This window comes from Bactrocera tryoni, unplaced genomic scaffold, assembly GCF_016617805.1.
Source record: "Bactrocera tryoni isolate S06 unplaced genomic scaffold, CSIRO_BtryS06_freeze2 scaffold_316, whole genome shotgun sequence".
Classification (NCBI taxonomy): Eukaryota; Metazoa; Arthropoda; class Insecta; order Diptera; family Tephritidae; genus Bactrocera; species Bactrocera tryoni.
In genome coordinates this window covers 2,099-22,861 of record NW_024396034.1, presented here as the reverse complement: position 1 = coordinate 22,861, position 20,763 = coordinate 2,099, and the positions used below count along the sequence as shown (strand labels likewise).

At 39.5% G+C, this 20,763-nt stretch overlaps 2 protein-coding genes across 2 annotated transcripts; both read right to left on the bottom strand.

Annotated features, from left to right (window-relative positions):
• Positions 1-15,102: 15,102 nt before the first annotated feature.
• LOC120781123 lies at positions 15,103-18,564 on the bottom strand. Its single transcript, XM_040113257.1, has one exon. It carries the CDS (start codon positions 18,346-18,348, stop codon positions 15,103-15,105), a length of 3,246 nt encoding a protein of 1,081 aa, XP_039969191.1. The 5' UTR covers positions 18,349-18,564.
• Positions 18,565-19,107: 543 nt separating this feature from the next.
• On the bottom strand, positions 19,108-19,947 carry LOC120781122. Its single transcript, XM_040113256.1, has one exon. The coding sequence runs from the start codon at positions 19,945-19,947 to the stop codon at positions 19,108-19,110; it is 840 nt and encodes a 279-aa protein (XP_039969190.1).
• Between the last annotated feature and the right edge of the window lie 816 nt (positions 19,948-20,763).

Genomic DNA, 20,763 nt, shown 5'->3' with positions numbered 1-20,763 from the left:
AAATCAATCAATGTTAAATGCCCACTCTCCTCTGTTCTCGTCTATGTGGAATTCACGAACGTCTTTATGTGTCGAAAACTGCTGACGCGACGGGGGAGGGGTAGAGTTGACGCTTGAAACCGTGCTGGGTTATTCTATTGAGCACACCAGCCGCCGCAAATTATGCCGCGTATTTAACCATGTACATGTACGCATGTACTTATATATAAAGTATTAAATATACACACACAAAACCTAAAACATTCCAATATTGCCGCGTGTTCGCTAACCTACCCCTATACAAATAATTTTTTGAGAATTATTACTAAAACATGTATGTATATTACAGTTAAATTTGATGCTTACTTCAACACCACACTCACCAAAAGGAAAGGAGAACACACACATATATAAACATAATCTTAAGTCAACATTACATACAATTATTTTCACAATATTATTGAATCATTACACACATATACAAACTTATTATTAAGTCAACACTACATATATATACTATTATTATCACTAGATTAATAAGTCACATATCACACACATATATATTAACATAATTTTATACCAATACTACTACAAATTACACTATACTACACTACATTACACTACACTACACCACAGTACAGCATAATAATATTATTACCAATGTCAAAAACAAGCCGTACTAGTAACAAGATCAGGAGCAGACTAGGTTTAAGAAGCGGTGACAATCTTTCTGAGATAAGGACATTAGAAGAAGACGAACAGTTAGAGCAAGTGCGTCAGTCGGAACAACCAATCAATAACAACAATATGGATTCTGGCAATTCATCAGGTCTTCTAAGTCTCACACGCAGTAGCTCGTCTACCCTCATTAATACTAACCTTAACCCAACCGACATATTGGCCTTTGTCGAACAGCTCCCTAAATTCGAAGGCCCCCCTGATAACCTCGAAAAATTTATAACTAGCGTAGAAGAACTACTCTTATTGATTAAATCAGTGGATCAGACACCATATGGACAACTTCTCCTTAGGGCCGTCCGAAACAAAATTATAGGCAAAGCAGACGAGGCCTTAATTCTTTGTGACACACGGCTAAACTGGGACGATGTCAAAACAAACCTTAAACGCCTTTATAGCAGTAAGAAAACTGAAGCCATGTTACTTAGGGAAATCCAAACCCTCCCAGACGGGCTCACGATGGGAAAGTTATTCTTTACAATTATCAAATTGAGAAGTCAATTAACGACACTAGCTAAAGATATAGACCAGAATAGTTACGGCCTTGCAGCCAAACGTGCCCTATATGACGAAATCTGTCTTAACGCATTTATCGTCGTGCTTAAAGACCCACTAAGGACAATAATCAGAACCCGAAACCCAGAGACAATAGAGAAAGCCTACGAATACGGACAGATTGAGCAAAGCTTCTTTTACCAGAACAGACAACAGGGAGATCGTAACCACGACAGATCGAAAGACCGAAACCACCCATATTTAAGAAGAAATCAGCAGGAACAAAAACAATCGAACAATAACAACAATAATAACAACAACAACCGTTATATTTCACACCAACAAACAAACACCCAACAACGAGGACAAACAGTTAGCAACCAAAACCCCTTCCGCAATAACGGAAAGTCAATTTCGTCAAACCAACAAAGCGGTAACGGTCCTTCTACAGGTGCTACTCTATGCAACATCAGTGATGATGGAAATTTTCCGCTAGGAGCCTCGGTAGACCAGTCGGGTACCTAAACAAAGAGACCCACGGAACATCCTTACCGTATATTCTCTTATCCACAAAGCTTATTGTTACAAACCCCCTCAAGTTCTTAATAGACACCGGGTCCACCTATTCATTTATAAACCCATCACTAATTACAAAAAATTATAGAAAGAAACTAGAGACAAATGTCAATATCCACACTGTATTGAATACGTTCCAAATCGAGGAATATACAGATACCATTACGTTTCAGCAATTTAAACAAACGATTAACTTCAAATTCCTTTTGTTTGATTTTCACCCACACTTTACTTAAATGGCCTTTTAGGCATGGACCTCCTATCCGCTTTGAACGTAAAAATAAACATTTCAGACTCTATTTTGGAAACCCCTGAAACTGCCATTCCAATTCTAACACGAGCAAACCCTGTAGACGTATTACATACCGTGCCACAAAATAGCAAAATAAGACTACCACTCCCGGTAAACCTTATGCAGGGAGATTTCATTTGCGAGACCACAAACTTTGACAACAAATTATCTATTTCGGGCGGGTTGTACACTGCAACTGCTGGTTTCGCATACTTCGAAGTCTGTAACAGTTCCGACCAAAATCAAACACTCTACTTGGAGGAACCGCTACAAGCAGAGGAATTCTCTTTTCACAATTACGGACAACTGCACTGCATGTTTGCAGCGTCAAACGCAAAACAAAAAATTAGCCAACAAGAACTAAACATTCGGACAGAACACTTAAACGATGAAGAAAAACAGAATTTGATCAAACTATGCAAATCTTTCAAAAAACTTTTTTACAACGAAGGGGACCAACTTACATTTTCCAATACCATTACGCATTCCATACCGACAGTAGACAATGTCCCGATACACACGAAGTCATACCGATACCCATTCATACACAAGGAGGAAGTTCGCAAGCAAATTTCTAAAATGCTTCAACAAAATATTATTAAAAACAGCCATTCACCTTGGAGTGCACCCGTTTGGGTTGTGCCAAAAAAAGCCGACGCCATGGGTGAGAAAAAATGGCGCCTTGTAATAGATTTTCGTAAACTAAACGAAAAAACCATTTCCGATAAATATCCGATCCCAAACATAGCAGACATACTAGATAATATAGGAAAAACAAAATATTTCACAACAATAGACTTAGCAAGTGGATTTCATCAAATCGAAATGAATGCACATGATGCAAGCAAAACGGCATTTACTGTTGAAAATGGACATTACGAATTCACAAAAATGCCTTTCGGGCTCAAAAATGCACCTGCAACATTTCAACGCGTTATGGACAACGTCCTAGGCGACCTAGTGGGAAACGTTTGTCTCGTTTATCTAGACGACATTATCATATTTTCGTCTTCGCTTCAGAAACATATTGGGGACATTAAATTAGTATTCACAAAATTACAAAACGCCAACTTAAAGATTCAACCGACTAAGTGTAACTTCCTGAGAAAGGAAATTGATTTTCTTGGACATATCGTTACCCAAGAGGGTGTTAAACCGAATCCAGACAAGATCCAGGCTATAAAAGATTTTCCCTGTCCAAGGACCACCAGGGAGATCAAGTCTTTTTTGGGCTTACTTGGGTACTATAGGAAATTCATAAGGGATTTCGCAAAAATAACTAAACCCATAACAAGGCAATTAAAAGGAAAAAGTCTATAGTAATAGATGACGATTTCAAAAAGGCATTCGAAACTTCGAAAACCCTTTTGTGCAACGACCCAATATTGGCATACCCCGACTTTACCAAAACGTTCACACTGACTACTGATGCAAGTAATTACGCTATAGGTTCAGTGCTGTCGCAAGGCCCAGATACAAATGACAGGCCAATATCGTTCGCTAGTAGAACGCTTTCGGACACAGAAATCAGGTACTCCACAATCGAAAAAGAGATGCTAGCTATCGTTTGGTCTGTGGGGCACTTCAGGCCATACCTTTTCGGCCGAAGATTCAGAATAGTTACAGACCACAAACCACTAATCTGGCTAGAAAACTTAAAAGGCCAAAATCCCAAGTTACTTCGGTGGAAAACCACCCTGGCTGCCTACGACTATGAAGTAGTATATAAAAAAGGGTCACAAAATGTAGTCGCTGACGCACTCAGCCGAATAGAACCAAATCTAAACATTAACGAAGACCCACAGAGAATACCGGTTGTCCAACAACCTTTAAACCATTTTAACAATCAAACGGTATTTTGCATTGGGACGTCTTCAATACGGATAACAACGCCATTTGCCTACAAAACAAGACGTGTAATCTCAGAACCTGTATATACCTTCGATTCTATCACCAACAAAACGTTCGCAATATTTGCACCCGACCATATTTTTCTAATCATAGAAGAATCTTACAACAATTATTTCGCTGAAGGTGACCTATACAAGATTAGTCGATGTAAAACATTTCTACCGGAAGTCACGGACCCAGAAGACCAGAAAAACAAGATACGCACATATCATATTAACAATAAGCATAGGGGAATAGATGAAACCTTCAATCACCTGAGGAGGGATATTTATTTCCCATGCATGAAAAACATCATTACTCAAGTGATAAAAGACTGCAACATTTGCTTAACCCTCAAATACGACAGACATCCCCAAAAGCCATTCATGCAGACCCCGCCTGCCCCAGCAGGACCCTTAGAGGTTGTCCACATTGACATTTATTCTATTAATAATACCTGCAACCTCACCGTCATTGACAAATTTTCTAAATTCGCACAGGCGTACCCACTTAGTAACAGAAGCTCTGTGAAAGTTATTGAGGCCTTGTTTAAATTTATGAGCAACTTCGGTTTACCAAAAAAGCTAGTCATTGACCAGGGTGCGGAATTCTCCGGAAACCTGTTTAATGATTTTCTCGCTCAGTACAACATAATAGCACACACAACCTCATTCCAGCAGTCAACCGGGAATGCACCCGTTGAAAGACTTCATTCCACCATGACGGAGTTGTATAGAATAATTATGAATCGCAGAAAGGAACTACACCTAGAATGCGAACACTCTGAAATACTTACGGAAGTATTAACCACGTACAATAACGCAATACACGCTAGCACAACACATACCCCTTTCGAACTCTTCCGTGGTAGAACACACATGTTTGAAAAGACTATTTCATACGACAACCATCACGATTATCTTAGAAAGCTTAACGAATTCAGAAGGGACCTTTTTCCTAAAATACAGCAACATTTAAACAACACTACCGAGAAAAGACTTACAAAATTAAACAAGGATAGGGAACCGCCAATCGCTGTTGAAAGTAATGACACAGTATTCAGAAAAGAAAACAGAAGGAGCAAAGTAACACCAAGGTTTTCACTACACAGTGCAGCAAAAGATAAAGGTATCACATTCTTAACCACCAAAGGTCAGAAACTCCATAAACAAAAAATTAGAAGAATCATTAGGAGGAATAGAAATACCCAAACCCAAGACACGAACACTAATAACTAACAAACCTTTCACTCGCATTTCGATTTTAGTCAGTAAACTGGGACTAATCCCAAAAATTCATACACGTATTTGTTAAAAAAAAAAAAAAAAAAAAATTACATATACAACTAGACAAACACGTCTACAAGCCAATATTATTGTTTTGTAATACCTTTGAAAAAAAATTATAATTTTAAGTTTAATTATCCATAAGCAACATATACATTTATCGGAACTCGCACAAATTGTTCTCTACGACATTTATTCATACTGTCCTGCTACCTATATTTAAGTTCCAATGTATCATCAGAGTTTCGCTTACAACAGTAGCGGTATACACCGGTTTCAATAGGAATGCGGCGTCATGAGGGCCAGACCAGTCACAAATTAAAGTCCGATTGCCGGTCATCTCACACTGCATAACTGGACGTCAGTCGGGAAGATTGATCACTTAGATCCCTGTACGAATTACTTAATCTTGGCCGCCTATTTCACAACGGGCGTACACCTTATCAGTCTTCGTGTTTGCAACAAGACGACCACAGATGTGCACAGCTTGCCTACAGCGTGTCCCATCTCCGCTACTTGTCGATCTCGCCATGTCCTCACTATGGCTTACTCTCCACACTGGGGGGGGAGGAGTTATCATATCTTCCCCGACCCTTCTGCTGTACAACAAGTCGCACATTCCTGGAACAATGAAGCGACAGGCAAATACTAATTTTTCGTCAATGTGCTTATGCAAAAAACTCAGCGATCATTGGTGCCGCACATAGAAACCGCTATACGTAGACGACTGGCTGACGCCACGAGAGAAAAAATCAGAAGCAAGGCGGACAGTTTTTCGGCTGGCCAGCAGTCGGCAGTTGGTTGCGAACTAGCAAAGCGAACACTTGTATAAAATAAAAATAAAAAAGAGTCTAAGTTGAATACCACGAAACTAATAAAAATAAAAAGAGTCTAAGTTGAATACCACGAAACTAAATAAGTGTTTCTTTTAAACATAACTCGCGCGACAGTAAGCTTTTCGGCTCCTGCGATCTGGCGCGCTATCGATATACGCATGTTTAAGTTGGTTACCCAAATAACTTAAACATTTAATCTTAATAAAATAACATTTGTAAAAATATTAAAATTTCTTAATAAATTACATTGTATTATACCACTCAAGTGTACCCGGTTCTTTTATTTCGAATGTGCGGGACAACCATTAAAAAGGTAATAATAGAGATGCATACATAAATACGTATCTACTGGTTACGAAATTACTCATGGTCCTTCGAGCCATTCCGAATGGCACTATTGATATCGTCTAAGGAAAAAAAAAATTAAAATTTTGGTGACAAAATTTAAAAAAAAAGACGGTACAAACCACAAACTAAAACTAAAACAAAACAAAAATCAGTGCAGTGAAGTGCAGTGGCGAACAAAAACAAAAAAAAACAATATGTACATGTATGTATATGTAGGTTTATAATTAAATTATTAAATTAGGTTTATTTGAAATTGGTAATTTCAGTTTAACAATGGTTTATTATAAAATATTTTAGATGATGCTAAAATAGTACGTCTATCAGATTTGATGACCATAACATGACTCGTCGTTCTCGTCCAGTTACGCGCTAGCGTCCCCTCGTTATTATCTTCATTATACTCTCGCAACAATGTTGCTAACGAGAGTATTATAGTTTTGTTCACATAACGGTTGTTTATAAGTCCTAAAACTAAAAGAGTCAGATATAGGGTTATATATACCAAAGTGATCAGGGCGACGAGTAGAGTCGAAATCCGGATGTCTGTCTGTCCGTCCGTCCGTCTGTCCGTCCGTCTGTCCGTCCGTCTGTCCGTCCGTCCGTGCAAGCTGTAACTTGAGTAAAAATTGAGATATCATGATGAAACACTGGTACTGGTACACGTATTCCTTGGCTCCATAAGAAGGTTAAGTTCGAAGATGGGCAAAATCGGCCCACTGCCACGCCCACAAAATGGCGGAAACCGAAAACCTATAAAGTGTCATAACTAAACCATAAATAAAGATATTAAAGTGAAATTTGGCACAAAGGATCGCATAAGGGAGGGGCATATTTGGACGTAATTTTTTTGGAAAAGTGGGCGTGGTCCCGCCCCCTACTAAGTTTTTTGTACATATCTCGGAAACTACTATAGCTATGTCAACCAAACTCTACAGAGTCCTTTTCTTCAGGCATTTCCATATACAGTTCAAAAATGGAAGAAATCGGATAATAACCACGCCCACCTCCCATACAAAGGTTATGTTGAAAATCACTAAAAGTGCGTTAACCGACTAACAAAAAACGTCAGAAACACTAAATTTTACGGAAGAAATTGCAGAAGGAAGCTGCACCCAGGCTTTTTTTAAAAATTGAAAATGGGCGTGGCCTCGCCCACTTATGGACCAAAAATCATATCTAAGGAACTACTAGACCGATTTCAATGAAATTCGGTATATAATATTTTCTTAACACCCTGATGACATGTACGAAATATGGGTGAAATCGGTTCACAACCACGCCTTCTTCCAATATAAAGCTATTTGAATTCCATCTGATGCCTTCTTTGTGTAATACGAGTATAAACATTAGGAACCAATGATGATAGCGGAATAAAACTTTACACAAATACGGTATTTGAAAAATATGTAAATGACGTATTATGAAATCTCGATTATCACTTTACCATGCGAGAGTATAAAATGTTCGGTGACACCCGAACTTAGCCCTTCCTTACTTGTTTTATATTTTATGTTCGTCAGGTTTGCAGTGTTGCATATGTTAGTAGTAGGTGTTTAAAAGTTGCGTCCACTTCTAGTTTTCTTGCGTCCGTCTGTCAGTCCCACATATAACAACCCAAAAAAAAAAACACCAAGCAACAAAGTGCAGTGACCCAAACAGAGACAAAATTGCGACAGAAAAAATTTAAAAATATTTAAACATAATAAAAATCAGTGCAGTACACAAAAATGTAACATATATTCGTACATACACATGAAATAAAAAGATTTACGGTGGGTGAAGTGACAAAAACAAAAACAAATTACATAGAAAATAAAAATACACAAAAAAAAAACAGTTCCAGCAAACCAAACAAAAGCCAACACAAACCGGGCGCGAACTCAGCAAACAAAACAAAATATAATAAACAACCGGGCGCGAATTTAACAAACAAACCAAAAAACAACACTTTCAAGAACCTCGTAAGCAGCTGGCAGAAGGAAATAGGAAATGGAAGAATACGAGCAGGCATAGGATCCATAAAAATACACCCTACAAAACTGAAGTGAGCGTATTAAGTTCATTTAATTTAATTTTATTATGCATATACATATGTATGTAAAAATTTTACGGGCTATGTATGCAATATTATAACGCTAGTAACAATTCCGTTGATTAGTTTAAAACGGTTAACTAAAAATTCGGATTAAACAAAAATAATCCGGTCTTATATATATTCACTTATATATACATATGTATATACTTATATATGTAGCGTTTCCATTCCGTTTTCTCGCTCTCTCACCTTTGCAAAAATTATACATACATATACTATAAAATAAGTACAAGTATACGCAATCATTCGGCATTCAGTCCGCCAAATACATTACAAAACAGGAACAAAATAAATGTATTAACAAAGAGTATACAGGAGCATAAATCGTGCATACTTAGGCACAAAGCGAATTGATCTCTTTAACGAGCTCTCAATTGCTTAAGAACAAAAACATAATCATAAACTATTTGTGCATGCTAATGTAAAAAGCGAATTGATCTCTTCAACGAGCTCTCAATTGCACAAAATATAAGTACATACATACATAAGTACATTCTTATGTATATACAAGTCCGAGTATTAGGGTGTACCTAAATACAAAATATTCGGACATCAAATATTTTAATATATAAAAAAAAGCATTTTAATACTCATTAAAAATTCAAAATAAAATACAAATGAAAATAATATTGCAATAACATTGCAAATAAATAAATAAATTAAAAATACGTTTTTTACAGATATAATCTAAAAATAAAACAAAAAGAAAAAGTATTCAATTTATTATACTTTATCGTTTTATTAGAATACCATAAATCAGTTTACACTGACAAAAAATTTAACAGTATTTTAATACAATATACAATTACAAAAATGGTTAATGACGACACAAATCAAAATACACCTGGAGCTACACGCTCAAAACAGGTTGTAAAATTTATTTCCCAAAGTGACAGTTTATTACGATACTGCACTAGATTTGCCTTTTCACCGATTCATGAGAACTCTGAATCGTTATTAGAAATAAAAAGCCAAAACCTTAAAAATTTTTGGACTCGCCTCCAAGCGACTCATGACGCCATTCTAGATTCTGACGATTTAGATACACACAATTTCAAATCCTCGGCTTACGCAATATACGAAAACTGCTTAGACCAGTATGAAGAAACGAAAGCTATGATCTCCGATCAATTAAAGCTAACAAAAGCAATTGCAGCTACTCCCCACAGTAGAGTAGAGCTGCCACAAATAGACAGTCAAGAGGCAAGTTCAGGCATCTACCTCGAGCTGCCCGCATGTGGCACAGAAACCTTTTACGGAGGTTATGAAGAATGACCGTCCTTCCGGGACATGTTTACGGCCGTGTACATCAGCCATCCTCAATTATCACATGCGCAAGAATTGTATCACCTCAGATACAAAACTAAAGGTCAAGCAGGCGAAATAGTCAAACGGCTCGCATTAAATGACGACAATTTCAATTTGGCTTGGGAAGCTCTAACAGCTAGATATGAAAACGACAGAATACGGGTCGATAAGCAAGTAACGACACTAATGAACTTGCCAAAAATTAAGAAAGGAACAAGTGTAGAATTCGTCAAACTAGAATCCACTGTTTCTAATTGTTTGTCGGTTCTATCGACACTAAATATTCCCACAGACAGCTGGGACCCTATTCTGGTAAACATTTGCACCGCCGCATTACCAGAAAAGTCGTTACTTCTATGGGAGCAATCGCTCTCATCACGAAAAAAGTGCCCAACGTGGCAACAAATGAAAGATTTTCTCACCACCCAATATGAAATTGCGGAAAGGTTAGAAGAAAAAATAATCAAAAGTAAGAACACTAAATAAGACTAAAATAGAAGCTTAAATAGACCCCAAGCTAGAAGCAATAAACATTTAAACAAAAGCTTTTACAACACGCAAACGTTCACATCAGAACAAAGAAAACAAACGTCATGCGAACTATGTAAAAGAGGGCATAAACTTAAATCTTGCGAGAGGTTTTAAAGCTTAAAAGTTATCGAACGAAATAATTTTGTCAGGTCAAAAAGACTTTGCACAAATTGCCTGTCACATGCGCATACATATACAAATTGCCAAAGCAAATTCAATTGTTTATATTGTCAAAACCGACATCATTCAATGCTTCCTTACAGCACATATCCAATCTCACTCCAAAGAAGCGGTTTTACAAAAAGAACCACGGGCTTAGTTGCAAAAGCAAATCCCGAAGTCCACAATTTTAAAAATTGCCAAGAGACACACCGTTGCTCAAAGGCACAAAAAGTTCAAACGCTGCACAGCGAAACACAAAGTGGACTAGTTACAGAACTAGTTCCCACCATGCCAACTAAAGTTGAGTATAATACAAACAGATACAAATACCAACTAAAGTTGAGTATAATACAAACAGATACCTTAATTCACAATTAAGGAAATTTCGAATGTTAAGGAAACTGCCCCCTATAACAAACAAAACTCCAGAAGATCAGTGTTCTGAAGACTTCTCTAAAGCCACAACTACTCGATCAAATAATGGCCAGTACATCGTACGACAACCAATAGAGCCACAATTTTCCAATACCCCACATAAAAGTAGAAAAAGCAAGGTTCCTAACCTTTCGACCCTGCAGGATGGCTTTCGCCAATAATGATAAAAAAATCCTGCTTAAAAATTTCAAACTATGTGGCGCGGTACTAAACGTCAAATTAATGCAAACGTACTTAAACAGAAAATATAACAAAAATGTTTCCAAAAGTAAGAAAAAAAAAAATTGCTCTTCATACAATATTGCCCCACAGAGGCTTAAATTTTCAAATAAATGAAATCTCAAAAACGTTAAGGGATCACTATGTTCCCTATGCGATACATTGACGCACCTGCTCTTAAGCTAAGGTCGCTCTTATCACAACTATCCAACCGCTTCTCATATGGGTGGGTTATGGGAATCAGCGGTATAAAGCATCAAATTAACTATGAACAATTGTGTACTGTATTAACAAGAATCGAAGCCGAATTCAATTCACGGCCATTCACTGTTCGCTCGCAAGATCCCTCCCATATAACAGTCCTAACCCCAGGGTATGTTCTCAAAGGCACACCCATTCAGGCCATACCTGAGACAGGCATGGAGTTTGTGGTCCTTAATAAGCCGATCAACAAAAAAAAAAATGCAACAATCGCCTAAAATACAGAAAAGGCAAATAATAAATAAACCGCACAATAAACCGATAAAAGAAAAAAACCACAAATAATAAGCCGTCATTAAAGAAATTGTCGATAACCGCCAATAAAAATACATATGTACTATATATACATAAACGAGTTTAAAAATAATACAAGTCGTCAAGTCATAAAATATGAAGGGAATTTCAATATAACCCGTTCATACATATTGAAGTTACTTATTTCACATCATATACGTAATACTAGGCAAAAAAATTGCCTAGGGGGCCCAGTATGTTTAAATGACTTAAGCATCTCCCCGCATGTATATCCCACTCTACCTGCGAAAAACTGGCGCACCCTAGCAAGACAGCTTAATACACCACATCCGATGGCACCATACATTTACATCACCACACCAACACAACTCACCACACCTCTACCCACTCAACGAAAAGGATGGACATCGGGATGGGAGATTCAATGCGTTCTAAACAATCCGTCTGCACAACATTCGCTGAGACACTGCGCCGCGTCAACACCTCTACTCTACCGCAATTATAATTTTTCGACCTCCTTTGGTAAAACCGCGATCGTCGGCTCCATCAAGTCGAAATAGGATTCTCGCCGCCCCGTATATCGACGCTTATTTTAATAAAGTTAAATTTTACATCATTTATAATTATAAAAATTATAATTCCTTTAAGCATATTGTGAAAATACAAACAGAATTTGTTTTTGTTAACATAAAGTTCGTAAACTTTTAACTCCAGGGCTAAGGAGTACCCACTCTGGCCATATCTGAGCCAGGCGTGGAGATACTATCCTTCAAAAAATAAAATAAAACTGCAACTATCGGCAATATCGCAGAAAAGGCAAATAATCAAAAACTGGTTTAACAAGCCGATGGTAAAGAAATTTGAAATCAGAACACACATATAAACCTATCAAAGAAACAACAATATAATAGCTATAATAACTATGAAAAGCAGAAACAAGCTCATAAATCTGTAAAATATAGTTTCTAATTGTATGCACGTAAAAGCATATGTGCATACCATTAACTAAGTATGTTTAAAACCAAAGCCGTTTCCAACATTTATAGCATGTGTTTTGCGCCCTCGGCTACTCTACCAGCAGTATGCGGAAATACTTGCAACAGCATAAAAGTGTAATACTAGGCAAAATATTCGCCTAGGGGGCCGAGGATGTTTAAATGAGTTAAGCATCCACCAACTTTACCCGGAAAAAACTGGCCCATCTTAATAAAGCAGGGCAATTCACCACAGTTCGCAACCCATTACCAATACAACTCACCCCACCAGTACCCACTCAACAAAAAGGATGGGCAACGGGAAGGCAGACTCATTCGTTCTAAGCACTTCGTTACATACAATTCGTCACATATACTGCGAACATCAACTCTCCGCTTACAACACCCGTCCCGCGCGCGACAGTAAGCTTTTCGGCTCCTGCGATCTGGCGCGCTATCGATATATGTACGCATGTTTAAGTTGGTTACCCAAATAACTTAAACATTTAATCTTAATAAAATAACATTTGTAAAAATATTAAAATTTCTTAATAAATTACATTGTATTATACCACTCAAGTGTACCCGGTGCTTTTATTTCGAATGTGCGGGACAACCATTAAAAAAGGTAAAAATAGAGATGCATACATAAATACGTATCTACTGGTTACGAAATTAAACACTAAATGTAAAATTATGGAATTTTTTCCAAATGCACTGCCGTTATGGCTTTATGCGGCTTCTGTAAGATGAAGAAGGTAAATTAACTTTAATATGTTAAGCTAATGATTTGAAACAACTTGATATGGATTTCTAGATGTGTACATGCAAGAAAATCGGTTTATACCTAAATGTAAAATTATGGAATTTTTTTCCAAATGCACTACCGTTATGGCTTTATGTTAACTTGAGTAAGATGATGAGGGTTAATTAACTTTAATATGTGAAGCTAATGATTTGAAACAACTTGATATGTATTTCTAAATGTGGATATGCAAGAAAATCGGTTTTATACCTAAATGTAAAATTATGGAATTTTTCCCAATGCACTGCCGTTTTGCCTTTATGCCAACTTCTGTAAGATGAAGAAGGTAAATTAACTTTAATATATGAAGTTAATGATTTGAAGCAACTTCATATGTATTTCTAAATGTGGATATGCAAGAAAATCGGTTTTATACCTAAATGTAAAATTGTGGAATTTTTCCCAATGCACTGCCGTTTTGCCTTTATGCCAACTTCTGTAAGATGAAGAAGGTAAATTAACTTTAATATATGAAGTTAATGATTTGAAGCAACTTATATGAATTTCTAAATGTGCATATGAAAGAAAATCGCTTTTATACCTTAATGTCAAATTGTGGAATTTCTCCAAATGCACTGTCGTTTTGGTTTTATGCTAACTTCAGTAAGATGAAGAAGGTTAATTAACTTTAATATGTGAAGCTAATGATTTGAGGCAACTTGATATGGATTTCTAAATGTGTACATGCAAGAAAATCGATTTTATACCTAAACATAAAATTCTGGAATTTTCCAAATGCACTGCCGTTTTGGCTTTAAGCTAACTTCTGTAAGATGAAGAAGGTTAATTAACTTTAATATGTGAAGCTAATGATTTGAGGCAACTTGATATGGATTTCTAAATGTGTACATGCAAGAAAATCGATTTTATACCTAAACATAAAATTCTGGAATTTTCCAAATGCACTGCCGTTTTGGCTTTAAGCTAACTTCTGTAAGATGAAGAAGGTTAATTAACTTTAATATGTGAAGCTAATGATTTGAAGCCATTCGACATATATTGCCGAATGTGTATATGCAAGAAAATCGGTTTTATACCTAAATGTAAAATTGTGGAATTTTTCCAAATGCACTGCCGTTATGGCTTTATGTCAACTTGAGTAAGATGATGAGGGTTAATTGACTTTAGTATGTTAAGCTAATGATATGAAGCAAATTGATATGTATGTATCAGATTATAATGAAACAAAAGGAACTGCCTTGGTATGACCTGTCGTCACGACTTTATTTTTAGCACTCATTTAAATCCGCAAGGAGCGGCAATTATATGCCTGCTTGTGCAGTAGGCACATGTACAAAAAAATGCAATAATAATAACTGCACATCAATAGGTAATGCAATTTATGTAGGTGCGAATAGATGCGCTTATACTTAATATGTATATATGTATGTAAACTAGCTATGATTTCGGGAATAGAGCATACGCTAGCGATGTGCATATGTACAGTAGGCAGCATTCAGCGTTGCTAGCATATGTATGTACATATGTATGCCTATATGTCAATAGCTGAATGAAAATAACAAAGGAAAGAAGAAATAACGCTACAATCAGGCGATATTTGTCCCATAGGCGTAGCGTATGCAAACTTAGGTGGGGAATTATACCCTATACAATATCTCAATCTTGAACATCCTCCCCGGCTGAACCCTCGCGGTTCAGAATTTCTTCATGCATTCCGGTGAGTCTTACCACCTTTTGCACAGGACGTTGACAGTGGCGTTTGACGTACATGCCTTCGTCCGTCAACCGATCTCCATTATATTCTATCGTGATGACGCGGACCAGACCATCGCTACCAGGATGGGTGTCCGTGATACGACCCATGCGCCAGCAAGCAGGTGGCAAATTCTCATTCCGAATAATTACGACATCTCCTATTTGGAGGTTTGGTTCAGGTCTCATCCATTTGCTACGGGCCTGAAACGAATTCAGGTATTCATTTTGCCAGCGTTTCCAAAAATGTTCGAACATCCCTTGCAAGCGCTGCCGATAATGGAGGCGGTTGTGCGGTATATCTGGTAGCGGTGGCTCAGGACGGCAATTGATTGGTCGGCCAATTATGAAATCCCCTGGCGTTAAGGCTAGTCCTCCTTCGGGGTCATCATGTAAAGCAATAATTGGTCGTGAATTAAGACAAGCTTCAATCCTCGTCAGTAGGGTCAATAACTCATGATATCGCAGTGACTGTTGGCCCATAATACGAAGTAAATGCTTCTTGGCTGAGCGGACCGCTGCTTCCCAGATACCGCCATGGTGTGGCGCAGCGGGAGTAATGAACTTCCATTGAGTACCTACATGAGCAACGTGCTGTTGCGCGTATGAGGATACCCATTCCTTCACATCTTCACGCATTTGTCTATCAGCGCCTACAAACTGGGTGCCATTGTCGCTGAAGAGCTTGGCACAAATACCTCGGCGACTGATAAATCGGTCGTAAACGTCTATGAAGGATCTCGTACACAAATCTTCAGCAAGTTCTATATGGACTGCTCGTGAGGCCATACAGATGTATATAGCTGCATATGTCTTAAGTGTCGTAGTCGATCTTCTACTACCAATGCGTACATGGAACGGACCACAATAGTCTAGGCCGCTATTTGAAAAAACTGGAGCCGCAAATACCCGTTCGCGGGGTAACGAAGCCATTTGTTGCTTCTGGAGAATTCGCTGATGTCTCCGACACACGGTACATTTCCATATGTAGGCTTTTACTTGCGAGCGCGCGTGAATTATCCAAAACCGTCGTCGCAGATACTGTAACATTTGCTGGATGCCACCATGAAGACACCGTCTATGGGAATCAGCAATTAATAAGTTAGCAAATGATCCCTTGGGAATAATCATTGGATGTCGTTGTTCGTTAGATATCGCAGCATTTCGGAGACGCCCGCCTACTCGCAAAATGCCTTCAGGATCCACATATGGGTTTAGGGCTAACAGATGATTTCGACTGTCTAGCCTGGAATTCGATTTGAGAGCATTAATTTCTCGTCTATATGCCTTACCTTGAGCTTGTTTAACAGTTAGAAGCAGAGCCCATTCGTATTCCTCTGCTGTCACAATATTCGACCTCTGACCCTTGTAACATGGCAGGAAACGTCTTAGTCGCGCGGTTGTATTAAGGACACGACTAAGTATGCTAAATTTCTCAACGAGAGGAATTCGGTGGCCACACGCAGAAGTCATGAGACATTGGTGATGATCCTGGCGAGTGGTTATAAGAGTACGAAAAGGTTGACATTCCAGAGCCTGTGCCTGGAGTTGCTCCTCCGTTAGTTCTGGTACAACTGGATCGTTATCGATGCATATATAACGAGGAGGTGGACCTGTCCACCATAGCGGATGATTCAGAAGGCGTGCTGGCATAATTCCTCGACTCGCACAATCGGCCGGATTGTACTCGGAGCGAACGTGTCGCCAACATTCTACCTTAGTATGGGCCTGGATGTAAGCAACTCGATTACCCACGAACTGTTTCAATACTGACGGTTGTTTATGAATCCAATGCAAAACTATAGTTGAGTCACTCCAGAGTGTGTAAGGGACGTTGTCTAAATGGAGCGCCTTTTGCACATGACGTAGAGTGACTACCAGCAGGTGGGCAGCACAAAGTTCCAAGCGTGGTATAGTAATCTGCTTCACAGGTGCCACCTTGGTTTTCGCAGTAACAAGTGCCATATTAGACAAATCTCCTTGTGCGGCACTATTTACGTAGATAACCGCAGCATACGCCTTCGAGCTAGCGTCACAGAATCCATGGAGTGTACAAAATGCATGAGGTGACATGCTTAACCAACGCGGTACACGGACTCGCGCTAGTTCATGAAGACCATTTCGAAATTCGAGCCACTGGTCTTGTAATTCTATAGGTAATGGAGTGTCCCAGTTAAGATCCTTCCTCCACAGGGTTTGAATGAACATTTTGGCCAGAACTACAGCTGGCGCTAGTATACCAATCGGGTCATACAGCCTTGCAACGTCACTTAGGATACTACGCTTTGTTGGTAGTCTATGTGAGTCTTCAATTCTCACCTTAAAAAAGAGCTCATCGTTCAACGGATTCCAATGTAAGCCTAACACAGTGGCGTTGGAATCGCATAATTCAATTTCTGTAACAGATTTCTCTGGATCGGTGATAGCATGAAGTACTTTGGCGCAGTTCGAATTCCATTTGTCAAGAATGAACTGACCTTGACGAAGGATCGCATCAACATCCTGAGCACAACTAACAGCTTCCACCAAAGAGTCAAAACTTTCCAAATAGTCGTCGACGTAAAATCCATCAAGGATACTGTTCCTTGCTGTAGAAGCCCGGTTTTCGTCCTCCACAATGGTGTAGTTATCTAAAGCACATTGGCGTAAGGAGCGAATCGCATTGTATGGACTGCTTTTCATTCCATACGTTACTGTGGCTAACTCGAAGCTACGTAGTGGTTCGACTGGAGATTCCCGCCACAAGATGCGTTGCCATTTACGATGCAAGGGATTGATCTCAACCTGTCGAAACATCTTCTTGACATCGGCTGTTATAGCTATCCGATAGCGTCGAAACCGATGAAGAATATCAATCAAATTGTCCTGGAGCTGTGGTCCCGAAAACTGAGTGTCGTTCAATGACACTCCTCTGGTAGTTTTGCTGGACGCGTTGAATACCACCCGAAATTTACCTGTTACCGCATGATGGGGTATGTAATAGCATTGCGTTGGGTCGAAGCAATCGTCTGTCACGGGATTCATGTGACCGAGTGCTATGTACTCTTGCATAAACGTGATGTATTTGTTGCGAAGCTCAGGGTCGCCAGCTAATTTTCGCTCAAGATGGAAAAACTGACGCCGCGCTGCTTGATATGAATCTCCCAACATTGGAGCATTCGGAAGAAATGGGATTTGTACACTATAGCGTCCACTCGCTGTGCGACGTACAGTGTCAATGAAAATCCGTTCACAAGAGTCTACCGAGAGTTCGTCGACAGGACCATTGTCCTCAACCTGCCAGAACCTCTGCAGTAGTTTGTCCAGTTGCTGATCGCCTATACATTTGCTGACAGTTAGAGTATGGGTCAAATGATTTGGAGCGCTGACCACCGCGGGCCCAAACACAACCCAACCGAGGCGAGTACAGAGCGCGCACGGTTCGTTATGGAGTCCCGCAGCAATCCCATCGGCAATTAAAGCGGGCCAAATATCTGCGCCAATAAGTAAATCAATTTTGGCAGGAGTACCAAATGTTGGATCGGCAAGCTGGAGTCCGGAAAGGTGATCCCAGGCGGAGGAGTCGACCTTGCATACTGGTGTCATAGTCGTAATCGTTGGTAGGATGTAGACTTCAAATTGCGTCGAGAAAGCCTCATCAGTGAGGGATCTCAATCGCACAGTTGTGGAGCCCTTTGTGTAAGTGGCTGCATTGGCGCCTATACCTTCTACTCGGATCTGCCCCGGAGTTCTACGAAGATTCAGAATTTTAAACATGGATTCACTGAGAAAGCTCACCTGAGATCCGATGTCGCATAATGCACGGCATTCATAAGGCCTCCCATGGCAATCCGAAAGGAGCACCTTAGCCGTCGCAAGTAAAATGGTCCGGTCATCTTGTACAACGAATGACTGAACCTCATTTAATTGTCATTGCTGGCGGTAATACACTTGCGGTCCGGTAGAAGTGTGGTTCGCCGCAGCACTTGAGTTAATTGTTGATGTAGAGCTTGGCGTTGTTACCGAAGCTGCTGATGATGATGATGATACACTCGTATCTGCTATATTCTCTACAGGTCTTGTACCTGTACGTCGACAGAGTAAGGTGTTATGCCCTTGCTTGCAAAGCGAACATGCACCCGAAGTACACTGGCGGACGGTATGTCCTGATCGTAGACAATTAAAACATACTGCTAAACGCCTTACACGTTCCCAGCGTTCAGGGACTTCCATGTTTCGAAACTGAAGACATCTTATTAAACGATGATTACCTGAGCACTGAGGGCAACCAAAGTTGGCGGGCGGTGCGTTTGTACATTGAGTACTATTCGTGGCGCCCACGTGCGCCTTAACTGTACGAGAGGCAAAACGCTTAACCAACGGTTGTATGCTAACGGTTTGTGGTGCAACGGTAATGTTGTTGGCACGTCGTTCGAGGAATAGCAGCAAATCTTCCAACTTCGGTATGCTCACCGTTGTGAGGCTCATTCCCCATTCATTCCGCGTTGTTGTTGGTAACTTTGGCAAAAGTACAGGAACTGCTAACGCATCCCAGTAGTGCACTGGAATGTCCATAACGGCAAGTGCACGAAATGAATTGCGCACACAATCAACGATCGATCGCAGCGTATTCGGAGCCTCTGCTGGGTGGTTCGGTAGATCAAGAAAGATCTGCACATGTGTTTCTGCCAGTAGGCGAGGATTATCATAACGACGTTTTAGCTTGGACCACACCTCGCGGTAGCCACCGGTATATAATCCTCCAATCATCGGAACACTTTCTTGATCTACTCACTGGCGTAGCTTACCCAATTTATATGCAGGATCCAGGTCAGTTCGATTATGAACCATCAGTTCAAAAAGGTCCTTGAATGCCAACCAACTCGTTGGTTTTCCGTCAAATCGTGGAATTGATACCGGATCCAGCCGCATGTCTGCCACGTGATTTATTGTCGATGATGCAACCTGGACGGCAGCCTGGGGGTTTAAACGGCGTTGCAGCGTGACACACAACGTGGTGTACAACGATTCTGTTGACGCAAATAACTCTTCGTGAGATGTAATTTCGTCTTCCTTCGCTTTGCTGACCAGATCAAAATGGTGATTTATAAACCGATCAAAGTGTTGATTTACTCGGCTGAGTAAAACTTCACACTCCACTTTATCCGGATTGAAATCTGCATTCTGGATTTCTTTTCCAAGGCGCACAATTGAAGCATGTGCCGATGCACGTAAATTCAACGAGGCCATTATCAAGACAGGTGGTCGCAGTTCCTCACAGGAGGCACCAAAAAATGTATCAGATTATAATGAAACAAAAGGAACTGCGTTGGTATGACCTGTCGTCACGACTTTATTTTTAGCACTGATTTAAATCCGCAAGGAGCGGCAATTATATGCCTGCTTGTGCAGTAGGCACATGTACAAAAAAATGCAATAATAATAACTGCACATCAATAGGTAATGCAATTTATGTAGGTGCGAATAGATGCGCTTATACTTAATATGTATATATGTATGTAAACTAATTATGATTTCGGGAATAGAGCATACGCTAGCGATGTGCATATGTACAGTAGGCAGCAT